Source organism: Eleutherodactylus coqui, chromosome 3 (assembly GCF_035609145.1).
Source record: "Eleutherodactylus coqui strain aEleCoq1 chromosome 3, aEleCoq1.hap1, whole genome shotgun sequence".
Taxonomy (NCBI): Eukaryota; Metazoa; Chordata; class Amphibia; order Anura; family Eleutherodactylidae; genus Eleutherodactylus; species Eleutherodactylus coqui.
The window spans coordinates 233178218-233194364 of NC_089839.1; the positions used below are offsets into that span (position 1 = coordinate 233178218).

The 16147-nt window shown below is 44.6% G+C and overlaps 1 protein-coding gene across 1 annotated transcript; it reads left to right on the forward strand.

Annotated features, from left to right (window-relative positions):
• The first annotated feature begins 16 nt into the window (after window positions 1-16).
• RNF2 (ring finger protein 2) lies at window positions 17-15013 on the forward strand. The gene is made up of 7 exons (XM_066597092.1): window positions 17-151; window positions 2767-2858; window positions 2934-3094; window positions 5541-5756; window positions 9545-9817; window positions 12465-12636; window positions 14220-15013. The coding sequence occupies exons 2-7, from the start codon at window positions 2772-2774 to the stop codon at window positions 14319-14321; spliced, it is 1011 nt and encodes a 336-aa protein (XP_066453189.1). The 5' UTR covers window positions 17-151; window positions 2767-2771; the 3' UTR covers window positions 14322-15013.
• Window positions 15014-16147: the final 1134 nt, after the last annotated feature.

Sequence of the window (16147 nt, forward strand, 5' to 3'; positions counted from 1 at the left end):
CTCCCCTCCCCTCGCTGCGCAGTATCTCCCGAGCTCCATTGCGGATGCTGCTGCTGCTGGGCTCGCGCCATATTGTGTTCGCCGAGCAGAAGGACTCCGCAGCCCGCAGCTCCCTCCTCGTCACCCCGGCAGCGGACCCAGCCAGCAGTCGGTGAGTAGGGCTGCCTCCCGTGTGTCGCCGGGCCGTAGGGGCCATGGTTGTGCCGCTAGTCCGCGGTAGACGGGCGGAGGACGGCGCGGTGCGGGGCAGCCTTTGTCTGCGGAGGGGAGCCGTGGGATTACACTGCGGGCGGGGTATACAGGGCAGCAGCCATAGCATATACAGGGATCCCTGACCGCAGCGGCATCCACAGCTCCTGCTGCGTTACAGTGTGCCACCTGCGGGCACACACCGTGCAGGCTGCGGCACGGCTGCTAACAAAGGGCTGTGGCTGCTGCCCCGGTATACCCGCAGCTGTCAGTCCTGCAGGGGACTACAACTCCCAGCATCCCTCACCCATCAGCATGCTGGGAGTTGTAGTTGTACACCAGCTGGAGAGCTGCAGGGACAGACGAGCGGCCATGGATGTAGACAGTCTGCGGCTCCCAGCCGTGGAGATGGCGGCTGCTGGATGACAGACTGTAGTGGAGGAAGAGGACGGCAGCCGGGAGATATCTTGCTGTGCTGCCACCACTCTGCCCTCTCTAGTCCGCATCCCTAATCTACTGACCGCCGCCGCTCCGACAAAAGGGCAAGATCGGCTTAAAAATTGGGCTTAATCCTATTTAAAAAATTACCATTTAAAAAATTTTTTCTTTTGTGATGAGGAAAATCTTGCCATTTTATTGTTTTTCTGTCCTCTCATCCGAGCGACGCTGCAGGTTTAAAATAATAATGTACCTGGGAGCTGCCGGCCCCCAGGGCCAAACGTTTACGGGCCAAATAACATTTTTAGTCGCCCTATTTAGGAAAAATAAAAAAGGGAAAAAAACGTAAAATACTACACACATCCTTACCTACCTATCGCTCGCTGCAGGGCCGGACTCACAGGACGGTTGTTCGCAGGCGATCACATGCATTGACTCACACGGCTTCACTCACATTTGCGTGTATGCATTGCGTAATACACGAGCCCCCCCAAAAAACCCCGCAATGTTCTGCTTTGCCATGTATTACGCAGGGGAGAGACGATTGTTCTCTATGGGCGCGTAATCAGTGCCGCCCATACGCAATTATATTGTGCGTGTGTGGGCTGCATATATATATATATATATATATATATATATATATATATATATATATATATATATGTATATACACACAGTTAGTCCCCGACTTGCGAACAGGTTCCGTTCCGGGAGCCCGTTCGCAAGTCCGTTTTGTTCGCAAGTCGAACAAATGCTTGTATGGAGGGGATCGCGGGTGGATCCCGCTCCATACAACGTCGGGTGCCGGCTGTTTCTTACAGCGGGCACCTGGCGGCAGCAGTTCCGACGAGCCGCGCCGCTCGTAAGAACTGTTAACACTTTAAATACCGCTCTGACAGCGATATTTAAAGTGTTAACAGTTCTTACGAGCGGCGCGGCTCGTCGGAACTGCTGCCGCCGGGTGCCCGCTGTAAGAAACAGCCGGCACCCGACGTTCAGGGGGCCCGTACAGCGTCCAACGATGAGATCGCGGGACGCTGTGCGGTTGCTAGGCAGCCGGGGACCTCCTGAAAGGCCCCAGGGCTGCCTATGCAGAGTGCCCATCAAGCGCACGGCTTGATAGGCGCTTGGCATAGACAGCCCTAGGGCCTTTCAGAAGGCCCCCGGCTGCCTAGCAACCGCAGTGTCCCGCGATCTGACCGGACAGGCTTCTATCAGGCTTGATAGAAGCCTGTCCGGTCCCTGCACAGTATGATGTAATGCCATAGCATTACATCACACTGTGCAGGACAGATAGTTCGTATCTAGCGAAATTCGTAACTCGAATGTTCGCAAGTCAGGGACTATCTGTATATATACACGCACGCACCGTTGTAAAGCGACCGCACGGGAAATTTAAGTAAAGAAGAAAAACAGGAAGACCGCGTATGAAGGCGTGCGTGAGATAAGATGTCCTGTGCAATACAATATCGCTGCCATACACGGTGGCAGGCCAGTTCGCCGCTGGCTTCACAGCGGTAAACCCTGACACCGGGCTCACACGAGCGTGTTGTAGAACACTGCGCTCTACCGATGTACGAGCCGGCTATTGCCGCTTAGGGCAGCGATTTTATGCTGCGCATGACAGCGTATCACACGCACGCACGCACTTGGTAATAGCGCCCCCCAGTGTCCCTTAGTGTTAGATTGCCACCAGTGGCCCTCATTACTCTAGTAGTGTCGCAATAGTCCCATTAATCTTTTACAGGCTGAATTTATTTTTTCCAAAAGTGGTAAAATGTAAGCAAATATATATATTAAAAAAAAAAAAAAAAAAAAAGGAATCCTATTTGGGAATATTGGCATGTCGAAGGGTAATACAATAACGCCGTACCGCGCTCTCCCCTCCGGCTACGCAGCAATGTTCAAGTACTTCCCTCTCGCTGTAGTATGGAGCCTGTCCAGAAGGTCCGAATGTAGCGCAACGTAGGCAGAAGCACTCCAGGCTAGAGATGGGCAGGAGTCCGGAGTTCCTGTGCTTATGGGGCCCAGGATTCGGCCCCTGTTGATGGGCTCCGTACTGCAGTGCGATCCGCCGGGCCGTGTAACCCCACAGTCATTCCTTGATCATATGTCTCACGCTATTTTCGTATCTTTCAGTTACCATGTCCCAGGCTGTTCAGACCAATGGTGCTCAACCACTGAGCAAAACATGGGAGCTAAGCCTGTACGAGCTGCAGAGGACGCCACAGGTAGCCACGCGGTCACTAGAAGTACGCCTCTACGTCTTCTCCAGCCTCTCTAAACAGTCCCGTATCTCTTAACAGGAAGCCATTACGGATGGCTTGGAAATCGTGGTGTCGCCCCGAAGCCTGCACAGTGAGCTGATGTGTCCCATCTGCCTGGACATGCTTAAGAACACCATGACCACTAAGGAATGTCTGCACCGCTTCTGCGCCGACTGCATCATCACCGCTCTCAGAAGTGGGTAAGTGGGTCGCTGGTTTTAGTTTGGTCATTAAAGGGGATTTCCGTGCAATTACTATTGATGACCTAGCATCAGGATAGGTTATCAATAGTTGATGGACTGGGGTTCACCGCTTGGGACCCTGACTGATCAGCTGTGCAGGCGCATGCTGTCAGTGCCACAATAACAGAGGTCAGAGCGGAAGCCTCCGTGCCAACCTCCCATGTAGTGGCCGGCGCTTGTAACTGCAGGCACGGCTCCCACTGATTTCAAAGAGAGCCAAGTCCTAAATGACCGGACACTACATAATGGTAGTTTAACTTTTTCCAATCCAATTTTGGATTCAGGGTTTCCTAAAAGACTTTCTCTTTTTGCTGTTATACAACGGTGCCATCTGCTGGCTAAAGCCAGTGTGTGCGCCACAGAGAGGCTCTGACAGCAGAGTGGCTGGCAATAGACGGTAAGAATACCCTGTCTGATGTCTTCTGACATTGGAGCTGAACAAGCTTCAATCAGAATGTAGAAAGACCTCGGACGGTGGATTAGAAAGGGTTAATGGTCCAATTTTTTTATTTTTCTTGCACCACCACCTTTTTCATATATAACTTGTATAATCTCAGATTACAGGGCTGCTATGGTGGCTGGATTTGTGTAGGCGGTGAAGTTATTATTTGTTGTATATACTCGAGTATAAGCTGAGTTTTTCAGCGCAAAAAAAATGTGCTATAAAGCCCCCCTCGGCTTATACTTGGGTGAGGTAAAAAAAAAAGCAAAAACTCAATACTTACCTATCAGCCGGCGTCTGTGTCCCCGCGCAATGCTGTCCTCGGCGGTGTTGCCAGCTGCTGCAGTCGTCTCCCCGCCGTCTTCTCCCTGGCTTGCTTTTGAAATCCCTGCTGTCAGCGCTGTGATTGGATCGAGCGCTGGCCAATCACAGCCGGCGCTTGATAAACCAATCGCAGCCATTCAGTGATGTCATTCTGAATGGCTGTGATTGGTTTATTGAGCGCCGTCTCGATCCAATCGCAGTGCTGACAGCGAGGATTATAAAAGCAAGCCGGGGAGAAGACAGCGGGGAGAAGACTGCAGCAGCTGGCCACAGTGCCGAGGAGAGCATCTTGCCGGGGACACAGACGCCGGCTGATAGGTGAGTATTGTGTTTTGGTTTTTTTTTTGTTTTTTTTTGTTTACCTATTATATACTCGAGTATAGCTAGGCTTATACTCTAGTCAACACTTTTTATCAATTTTTTTTTTTACTCGGGTCGGCTAATACTTTATGCTATCATTTTTTTTTTTGTTTAATATGTTAACATTTATGTCCCATATGATCTCATGTAAGACCTCTGGGGTCACAATGTCAATTATTTTTTTATTCTTATTTTTCCATTTTCCACTATAACTGGGGCATCCATAAGAATCCCATTGAGAAGTGACATTAATGAATGGCAGAGCGGAGCCGGGTCTAATACAGGGAACAGCACTGCTGCTTCCTCTATTCACTGCATAGCAGAAGAGAAGACCGAATCTGTTATAAACCACTTCTGTCTTACCTCCTGCTCTGACACCTGTCCTGCCTCTGCTAGCTTGCAGGAGCTTTAAATCCATGACATACATTTTTAATGGCTCTGGGTTAAAGGCCCGACCTAACCGTCGTACGTGTATGGCGCTTGGTCGTACTCTGGTTAATCTGCAGATGATTTTCAGTTACGTTATTTGTTAGGATCTGGACCATTTGATACATTTATATCATAGTAGATGACTGCTAACATTAATCACTTTGCTGTACAGATTCATACGAGCTAGTAGAGGGAAATGCCTGTAGAAGTGTGATCTCCCTGCTCCTGGCTCCACAGCGTGTTAGCGGGTTTATTACCTGTGCACTACTGCATGTATTACATGGCGCAGTAATGGAGACGGACGTCAGGGAAGTATTAGTTATCGTCTCTATAGCTAGTCTTACACATTAGATAAAAGTAGGCCAACTTTGACAGCATTGTCTGACGATATAATATGTATAGGGACTTTCTGGCAGTAGTTATGGGTGGTGAGCGGGGGGGCAATAGTTTTGACTTGCGCGATTATTTATCCATTCCCACTGGGGGGGAACATGGCAGCTTGGCCTAGTGCATGTTTATTGTGGAGTTGGGTTGCAATCAACAGCTATCTTGTGTATGAGGCCAGGATCCTTCAAGTTCAATGAGGTGGGTGGGCACAGGTTGATGATGACCATTTCTGTTCTGAAGTGGCAAGCTCAAAGAGGAGGGCATTAGGCAAGTAGTCATTTAAAAAAAAAAAAAGTAAGTATTCTTCCTAATTCTTAAATTGCACTGTCAGTTTTTTTTTTTGGTTTTTTTTTTAATGCTCTCAAGAACAAGGTTAAACCTCACTTACCGGTCAGTGTAATTTAAAAAACTTACTTGCGTGGTTTTGTTTTAGACTGATTCCATCTCTTTCCCCTTTCCCAGAAATAAGGAATGCCCGACATGTCGTAAAAAATTGGTATCCAAGAGATCACTACGACCAGACCCAAACTTTGATGCCCTTATTAGTAAAATCTACCCAAGTCGTGATGAATATGAAGCCCATCAGGAAAGAGTTTTGGCCAGGATCAGCAAACATAACAATCAGCAAGCGCTAAGCCATAGTATTGAGGAAGGCCTAAAAATACAAGCAATGAACAGGTAATGTGGGCGATAATGCATGCTATAATGTGCTCAAACATACCGCATGAGTGAGGTTCGATTAACCAGGTATGTGCTCCTTGTTTCTCTACAACCTGAACCAGCATTATCACTACTGAGGTCCGTACACCAGTGCACAGAGACAACGCTGCACATTTTAGGCACTAGACTAGAGGGAAATTGTCACCGTGAAAAACAGCCCCGAACTACTATAATATACAGTACTGTGGGAAAGTTTTTCACATGTGTGGAAAAAAATGCTGCAAAGTAAGAATTCTTTCAAAAATAGAAATGTTAACATTTTTTTGTCGATTTAATAACATGTTAAGTGAGTGAACAAAAGAGAAATGGACATCAAACCTTTTTTTGGTGGGACCACTCTTTGCCTTCAGAACAGCATCGGTTATTCTAGGTACACTTGCACACAATTTTTGAAGGAATTCAGTATGGCAATTTGTTCAAAAACCTTGCAGAACTAACCAAATCTCTTCTGCGGATATAGCCTTGGTCAAAGCCTTTCGTGTCTTCACATATTCCCAGGCTGATAGGATGATGTTGAGATCCGGGTGAACCCGTTCTGAGACCCTTAAACAGTACTGTATGTATAGCTGAAGATAGAGATTCCAATTACGCAATTCTTATCTCCTCTGCAGTTATCTGGTAAATGGCCCACGCTTTGTAAGGCACCGACACCATAATAATGAACACATACACTAATGGCCCTTTTATGCAGAACGAGAATCTAACGATTCTCGCGTGCCAGAGTGAACGAGCTGGTGACATAATCTCCAACTTGTTCGCACTCAGGAAGGCTGTTTAGACTGTACGTTTCTCATTGAGTTATCGCTCAGTGTCATTACATGAAACACTCCACATTCACTTTTTAAACTGCCCGACAAGTGAACGATCCGGCGCTGATTTTTATGCCGTCTGAAACTGAATGACGAATGAGAACCTCACAATTCTTGTTAGTCGCTCAGTCATTGGCTCACATTTAAACTGAGCGATTAATATTCGTTTTGTGAATCGTAATCGTTCTGTCTAAATGCACCATAAGCCACTGGGGGATCTAGGAGTCCTGCTGTCGGAACTCAGAAGTCCGGGGGATCCATTACTATGCAGCGCACATGCTGTTAGCCGACTTACTGCAGAGGAGTGACAGTAAGCCCGGAGATGAAGAATTCCAGACTTAGATTCTGTGTCTCCTCACCTATCTACACTTTAGGGCCGTTTTTCATGATTACAGGTTCTTTTTAAAGGGGTTGTCCCGAGGCAGCAAGTGGGTCTGTACACTTCTGCATGGCCATAATAATGCACTTTGTAATGTACATTGTGCATTAATTATGAGCCATGCAGAAGTTATAAAAAGTTTTATACTTACCTGTTCCGTTGCTGGCGTCCTCGTCTCCATGGTGCCGACTAATTTTCGCCCTCCGATGGCCAAATTAGCCGCGCTTGCGCAGTCCGGGTCTTCTGCAGTCTTCTATGGGGCTCCGTGTAGCTCCGTGTAGCTCCGCCCCGTCACGTGCCGATTCCAGCCAATCAGGAGGCTGGAATCGGCAATGGACCGCACAGAAGAGCTGCGGTCCACGGAGGAAGAGGCCATCTTCAGCGGTGAGTAGAGAAGTCACCGGAGCGCGGGGATTCAGGTAAGCGCTCCGGTGAGCTTTCTTTACCTCCCTGCATCGGGGTTGTCTCGCGCCGAACGGGGGGGGGGGTTGAAAAAAAAAAAAACCCGTTTCGGCGCGGGACAACCCCTTTAAGCAATTGCTATGAGCTACTTGTAAGATCCTTTTTATAGTCTGGAGCTACATGTGACTCCCAAGTGACAATATCTGTGTGTCTAGCCATGATGCAGGTTTGTTGGTAATGAGGCTTACTGCACTTCCATCTGACAGTCACATGCAGGACATTTTGAAGTAGCGGTGGACCATAGCAATACAACAAATCATTGCAGTGTTGGAGGGAGACTTTGCATGTTAAAGGGAATCTGTAGGCTCTGACAAGCTTTCCCAACTACTGGCATCGTATTTTAGAGCCGGATGAGCTGAGCGGATTGATATATAGTTTACTAGGGATAGATTCAGTATTACTTGCATTTTATTCATTTATATCACTGCTCATTCTGAGCTGAAAAGTCCAGTGGGCGGAGCTATCAGTGATTGACAGCCTTCCCTCTATGTACAGTCACACTGTCAGTCACAGATAGGACCGCCCACTGGACTGTTCAGCACAGAATGAGCAGTGATATAAGTGAATACAAGTAATACTGAATCCCCATGAAACTATATATCCATCTGCTCAGCTCCTCCTACTCTATAACATCATCCCTGCAGTTTGGACAGCGTGTTTAAGTTGACAGACTCCCTTTAAAAAACTCATAGAGAGCAATTGAAGCAGTCAGGTAATTGTTAGGGCTCTCACATGAGTGTATTTGTATTCGTTTATTTATCTTTCTCTGTAGTTTGGATACTCACTGTAATTCAAAACAGTCTTGGATTTTTTTACATCCTTTTATTGATTAGTAGTATTCAACATCTCTGTGCTGGGATTTTGCTATTGTGATTCTCATACAAAGGGTCAGTGTATGCAAAATTGTATGTGTATGAACCTGTATGTGATAAGAGGCCTATATTATGTCCCAGAAGCAAAGCTTCTATGGAAAAATGATCTCTCGAACGGAATGCAATGGCGCACGCCAGGATGTTCACTGATAAAATTAGAGACTCCTTGAGGTACGGTATGGGCCCATGGGGTGCTACGGATCCATTCCCCAATGATCCATAATACAGCCATGTACTTGAGGCCTCAGCAGATTAAAAACAATGTTTCTGAAATTGATCTCTTGGCATAAAATATATCCCCATTTGAAATGAATGCACAGGTAATTACTAGAGGTATCTTCTGTTTTGTGCTGTGTACAGGGAAAGGAGAACATTCTAATCTGCTTACCAGTTTCTTCTTCTGGAAACTAAACAAACCGCAGGAGAAGAACATTATGGTAAGCCAATTTAGAATTTTCTCTTTTTAGCATCAAAATATTTATTTAGGTGCAGCAAAACATTTCCTTTTCACTGTAACATTTGCCTGTTAAATGTTTCTGAAATGCTTAACAAGTATTTGGAGAACACATTTCACATGGATGTCCCTGCAAAGTAGAGCCAAAAAGCTAGAACTGGGTTAACACCTTGCATGTTACGTGTTTTTGGTTCATTCGGGCAACTTTTGGTGAATACTCCTATCTTAAGAATTGTTCATTAAAGTATCCATTTAGGTCAGGATCCTGCACCACAGATGCGTCGGTAATCACGTTTAGATTTATCCTCCTTTTTGGGATCCGTTCTTGCTTTTTGAAGGAAAGTAGTTGGTGTGGCTCAAATGCAAAGTCAACTGAGAAATGGGTGAACGTAATCGTAAGAGGCTGGTTGATGACCATTCATCTTAAAATCCTCATTAGTACAATTATGCATTGCCTTTTTATAGTGAAGATCATCCTGCCCTGAGTAAATATTAAAAGGGGCTGGGAACCTCATCCAGAAAACGTCATGCTTTTCGTAGCGCAACCATATCCTTTCTTAGGCTAAAAGAATGGCCGACTATGGACTTTGTCTTCATTCATTGAATAGGGATATATTTCTTCATATTTGCATTAAACGTAATGTAAGGTATGTTTTCAGAAACTGGTCAAACCTTTTTATTTATTTTTTACATAGTTGGTCTAAGTTATAAATACATATGTACTGTGTCAGATGCTGGACATTTCTGAAAGGCGGACTTTTTCTTTTCAGGTTACAGAGAGGTAAAAAGCAGCAGGTGGATAATGGGAGTGGGGCAGAAGACAACGCAGACAGTTCCCACTGCAGTAATGCTTCTGTGCACAGCAATCAAGAAGCGGGGCCGAGCAACAAGAGGACGAAGACATCTGATGACTCGGGTTTAGAGTTGGACACGAACGCTGAAGCTGTCACTATGGATCCTGCGCTGGATGGATCCAGTGAGATAGAGTTGGTGTTTAGGCCTCACCCTACACTAATGGAGAAGAATGATAGTGCTCAGACTCGGTAATTTAGAAAAAAAATCACTTTATAAATTTGGCCATTTTTAAAACCTTGCAGCTCAAGGAAAGGTGTGATTACTGAGATGCTGATTTAACCCTTTCCAATCCAATTTGTATCCTGGTTTTTCTAGGGGGCTTACTCTTTTTCTGCTGTTATGAAACGGCGCTATATGCTGGCTAAAGCCAGTACTGCATGAGGTAGAAATAGGAAAGTCCTGCAGCACACCTAACACATGCACTTAAGTGCAGAGGTTCCAATCTGTGTATGCCAAGCCACCTGTGGGGTCATGAACCCAACCCCAAATAAATGCAATGGTGTCCAAGGAGGCGGCAGCATCAACTGTGTAGAAATTGTAGAAAAAGCCTGAGGCTTGAAAAAGACTTAGATTAAGTCGAAACGTCGCCATTTTATGGAGCAATAAAACCTATTTCTACACTGTTGATGCTGCCGCCTCCTTGGACAACAGTACTGCATGAGGTGACAAATTGGATAGGCTCCGACAGCAGAGAGGCTGGCACTATACAGTAAGAGAACCCTGACGGATGTCTTACAACATCGGAGCTGTACAGCTTTAAATCATAATGTCTTCAGATGTCAGACAGTGGATTGGAAAGGGTTAAAGGGGTATTGAATTCTTTAAAACCTCTTACTGTCCTTGCATGAGATGTCAGCACAAGGGTGGTCATTCTCATGCAATTGGATTATAAAGTCTTAGACCAGTTAGTGGACTTTAAAAAAAAAACAACTTTTAATGAGTAGAACAGTATTTTTATGCATATCCTGGTCGAATGGCTATAATTTTAATTTTTGTGTATTTTTCACGACAAATAGGCATTTGCCCAAACTAGAAAAAAAAGGGTCGGTCGTTTTTTTTTTCAGAAACCGTGCCACAACTTTTCATGGTATGGTATTGCTTCCAAGCCCAATCCAAGTGGATGGAGCTGAACTGCTATACCCGGCCCAGTATAAGAACAGGGAAGAGAAGTGCCTCATGTGGTTAAACAAGAACCCTAAAATAAAAATGTAAATTGGTAACCATTGTGCTTTTTGATAAAAGATGCCCTGGTTAGGGTCACTGCATCGGGGCAGGTCTTCGTATACAATTGATGGACATTTAATTTTATTTTTTGCTTTTGTTAAGAGCACAAATTAGAGAAAATGTAGTATTTCCTCTGTAACTAGAACTGCCATAGCAGCGCAAGTTACGGGGACAACAACCCTGACAAGTGACAACCTGACAGGCCAGAGATGTTGGATCTAGATAGATCCAGCAGCATAGTCTTGTAGTCTGGTACCCAGCAATAAGCACTAATTGAGGTTGTGAGGTGGAAGAGCAGTCCCGAATGCAGAAATGGTAAAATGCTGTTTGTTGCCTTCTCTTGGGGTACCTGTGCTGTTGGACAGCCATGAACTTTTACAGTTGCACAATTTCCCATGCAGCCATTAATCAACAGCACTGTAAAAGCCCATTAATGACTGCCATAACAAGTCATTGGCTGTCCTTTAACCCTTTCCAATCCAATGTCGGGCCTGCCCCGACATCATTTTCCTCCACAGCTCCGACGTCGGGACAGGCCCAACACTGCAGTGCAGGAGTGCTTCTGCACTCGATCATCAGACACATCGGGTTCAGATACACTCCTGCACTGGTCCTCATCAAGGACCCCGGAGGAGAAGGCAGAAAGGGTTTCTAACCCTTTCTGCCTTCTACTTTACACATTACATAGCGCTCAATTAGCGCTATGTAATGCACGGAGATGCCGCCCGGCGATCATGTGACCGCCGGTTGTCACCTGACCCCAGCTGTTTGATGATCGCCGGGCAGGGAGGCTGAAGGGAGAATGCGGAAGTATTACTTCCGCATTCCGCCCAGCGATCATGTGACCGCTGTGTGCCACCTGACCCCAGCTGTCGCGTGATCGCCGAGCCGGGAGGCTGAAGGGAGAATGCGGAAGTAATACTTCCGCATTCCCCCCGACGGTGATGTAACCACCAGCACCCTCCTGAACTCTTTCAGATCAGGAAGGTGAAGGACAATTTTTTATTCTTTTTTCATCCATTCTCCCCAGCTCCAATTTATTTGGAGCTGGGGAGAATGGATGAAAAAAAATAAATGGATTGGAAAGGGTTAATGGTTAGTATGTCAGCTTGTTTCAAGCTCTTAGTTTTCACGTATAACTAACATCCTCTATATAAGACTTTTTTTCACACTTGTGTTTTCTGTCTCTATTCTGCTTTAGGGGCAAAGAAACAAAATTAAACATTTTTGTTTTTTCTTCATTGATTTCAATGGGTGTCCAAGAAAATAAAAAGCTTCATGTGCTTCCATTTGATTATGTTCCCCCTTTTTTTACGGAACAAGCAATGCTGCAGACTCCTCTATTTGTTCTATAAAAAAAAGTGACCGGAAACGAGCAGAAATCAATGGGGAAAGAACAGAAACCTTTCTCTACTCCAAAAATGAAACGCAGAGCTGGAAAGCTCTAACACAAGTGTGGACGCAGCCCTAATTGTATATTTTTAGCTGATTTCTGTTTTTTGTTTAAAAGGGCATTTCCTTAAATGGCTATAGTGTTACTGTTCTCACAGGTTCCAATAAGAAAGAGTCTTACATAAAATGTTTAACACAACCATGTCTTTATGTTAAAAGGTTCATAAAGACTTCTGGGAATGCTACAGTTGATCACTTATCCAAATACTTGGCAGTCAGGTTGGCTCTTGAAGAATTTCGAAGTAAAGGAGAGACAAACCAAATGAATCTGAATACTGCCAGCGAAAAACAGTACACAATTTATATCGCTACAGCCAACGGGCAATTCACAGTGAGTATAACATCACAGCTACAATGGAGTCATGAAACCAAGCTTTAGAATAGTTCCACAATGGAAAGGACCTCTCGTAAGGAAGAACTGACATCTTTTTGGGCTTTAAATGGCAGAATTCAGTGGATAAGAAAACCTTTAATGTGGATGACAATAATGTTGCATTCTCTAAGTATTCCGCATCTGACAGGTTTGGGCTAGATGCAAAATACTGATGTTATTATACTCCATTAAATATTTCTTATGTCAAGCAGCTAAAAAGAAGAAATACAAAACGTAAGTCTGTGTATTCCACCCAACACCCCACGGCACGTATTGTCCGCAGCGGATTTTTAGTCCATACAGGGCTAGAGGCTAAAAAAAAAAATCACTTCATCGCCTTTGACTCCTAAATCTAAAAATGTAGGGGCCAAATATTTTTTGGTCACACTTGCAAGCATTTTGGAGCGCCCTCATACTGCGTCCACATAGATGTATTCAATTAGGTAGCTGAAAATGGTACTAAATAAATTAAAGGCAAGGAGACTTGTTAAAGTCCTGTGAGCGGTATTCATTAAATGTTATGAGGAGTACACCAAGTTATCTACTTAGAGGGGTTGTCCAGTTACCAGAGAACATTTTCTGAGTCCAGCTGTGCTAAAATCACAAAACAAGCTGTACCTATTTGTTCTCCGCTCCCGTGATCCAGTGATTCTTCCACATTTGTTGTGGAGAATGATGTCACCTAACTGCTGCCATGTCGCCGTTTTGAACTTCTGGCGTTGGCGCTCGCATCCTGTACGCCATGATGCCAGAAGTTCAAAACTATGATGCTACAGCCTCCCATTGGCTACAGTTAACAAGTGACATCCGATGACTACCTCCTCCACCACAAACGCTACAACAGCGGTGGGGCTGCAGCACTGGATCGCTGGGGCAGAGGACAGATACGGACAGCTCCTTTTTTTGTAGCACAGTTGGACCCCTGAGGCTGGGGTCACATGGGACGGAAATGCTGCAGAATTTCTGTGCAGGCCCTCTGCACAGAAATTCCGCCTGCATTTTTTAAACTGAGGCTAAGCAGCAAAGTGGATGAGATTTGCAAAAATCTGTCACATGCTGCCAACTGTCCGCGCCGCTAGGAAACTGACATGTGGCGCAGAATACAAATTAGCGAGATCTCAACTTTGGCGCCGTTTCCGCTGCGGACTCTCTATGGGGAGAGGTTTCTCTAGCGGATTACAGGGTGAAAAGCCATTTCAAAACCCACGCCAAATAATGTAGATTTTGAAACCGTCTTTTCACTTTGGAAATCTTGCAGAATTTCCGTGCGGTCCTCCTGCGGACATCCCATGAGATTTCCGTAACCAGACGACCACTTTAAGTGCACTTAATATTCGTATTAATTATACCAGATATTTTATAGAAGGGTTACTACCTGTATGTCATTGTATGTAGGGAAGTTCCACTGCCATGTATATGGATACCAGTAGAGGATATTGTATACGCAGCGGCTGGACATATACCTAGTATATACCTGGATTAACACTGTTCAGGCTATGCACATTCCTGTGAAACAATGTTTGATTAAATCTGTTTTCTAGGTGCTGAACGGTTCATTTTCCTTGGAACTAGTCAGCGAAAAGTACTGGAAGGTGAATAAACCAATGGAACTGTATTACGCACCAACTAAGGAGCACAAATAATGGTGAACTCACTTGGACAAGTACTTTTCCTTACCCTAAAGGTTCTGTGGACTTTGCATCTGGGAAGCATCTGACAGATATTTGGGAACTTATTTGCAAAATAAAAACCTATTTTGTGACAATGTTTTGGAAGAAAGCCTCTTGGAGCAAAGGGACTTCTTTGTCACAAGGACTATGGCTTCATCTAACGATGATTCATGTTATTTGTATTTATTTATTTAGTACAATGTTGGTAACTGGTGAGGATGCACTCTATGGAACCAAATGCAGCATTGGCAAACGGAGGACACAGCGAGATAAACGAATGCTAGCTATGTACCAATTCGTAGTTTTGGATAACAATGAATGTATCAAGTGAGACATTTGCTACATAACTTACGTTTTACATAATCTTGCATAGATCATGTCCAAAAACTGGGTAATTAGTACACCATTTTATAAGAAACGTACAATTTACCCCCATCTTACATCTGTCGTAATGAAACTGTAAGACAAGGTTTGTGTTGAATCTTAATGGTTAATGCAGGGGAACTGTTAAAAAATGACTTTCTGTGCCATGTGTATTTAAAGTTCTTGTAGGCATGTGAACATTTGACATTATGCAGTTGTAAAGGTTTGAGTAACATCTTAACTAGCCTGCAGAAGTTAGTAAAATGTATATATCCATTGTAAATAAAAGTACTTTGAGTTGGCATGAGTCATTAATCAGGGTATCATTTTTAACATTTTGTGCCCTTCAGTTTGGCAATAGACTGCAAAGCGTTACAACCAGAATTTTCTACTTTTATGATGCGTTTTTCTCTCCTATTTAGTCAAAGTATATTGATCAGCTGGGGTTTTAATATATTATAGAATGTAAGGCCTGTTAACCCTCAATGTTGATCCAGAGGAAGACAAAATTAACTCCAATGAGATAAAAGCCAAAAGGGGTATTCTATTACTGTTTGAGGCACCACAAGTGCCATTTTTACTATCTGGAGCGCTATAGAAGAGGGGATTGCATAGAGGCGTGTATAATGTTGCGAGGGTGCTGGAAAAGCGTGGAGCCAAAGAGGTATAAAATTCTGTAGAGAAAAGTTGTAACCGGGAGAAATCGTCATGGCGGTCTGGGCCAGATGCAGAGGAAAAGGAAAAGTGACCGACTCCAGTCAAAGACTGTCATCTATGATTTCTAGATCTAAAAAGGTACTGTAATCACTTAGTCTGCACAGCACCTGTCATCAAAGCTTTTTTTTTTTTTTGTAAATTATGTTCCCCCCCCATGTAAAAAATTAATAAAAAATCCTATCCTTGCCTCCCCTGGCTCTACTCAGCTCCACCCTCCGCAGTGAGTCTTTGTTGACAGGCTGCAGCAGCTTATCACATATCTCCGCATTTGAATACTGAAGTCTGTGATTGGCTGCTAGCATGTGACATCCCATACACTTGCTGTTGCTGCCTGTTAACATTTCATCAAAGGGAAATCGGAGATGCAGGAAGCCGGGAGAAGTGAGTATAGGATCTTTTATTATATGTAGGGCCATATTTAAAGTTCATGCTACCGTAGCCACTTTTCAAAAGTGATCTTGCAGTTTTAGGGACGTTGGGGTTAGCTTTAGGGGCTAACTGTGGAAAATGGAACCATTGTCCCAGTCCCTCAAAATCTAATTGGGAAAGGCTTTTATTTTTATTTTTTTTATTTTTGTAGTTCTCCATTTAAAGGTTCTTAATGTTTTATAGAGCCTCATGTGGCGCAGAGTGTTAAGGCAGCATAAATGCAGTCCTAAGTTCTCGCTCATGACCTGAAGGTTCAATCCCCACGTGGTTCAGGCAGCCGGCTCAAGGTT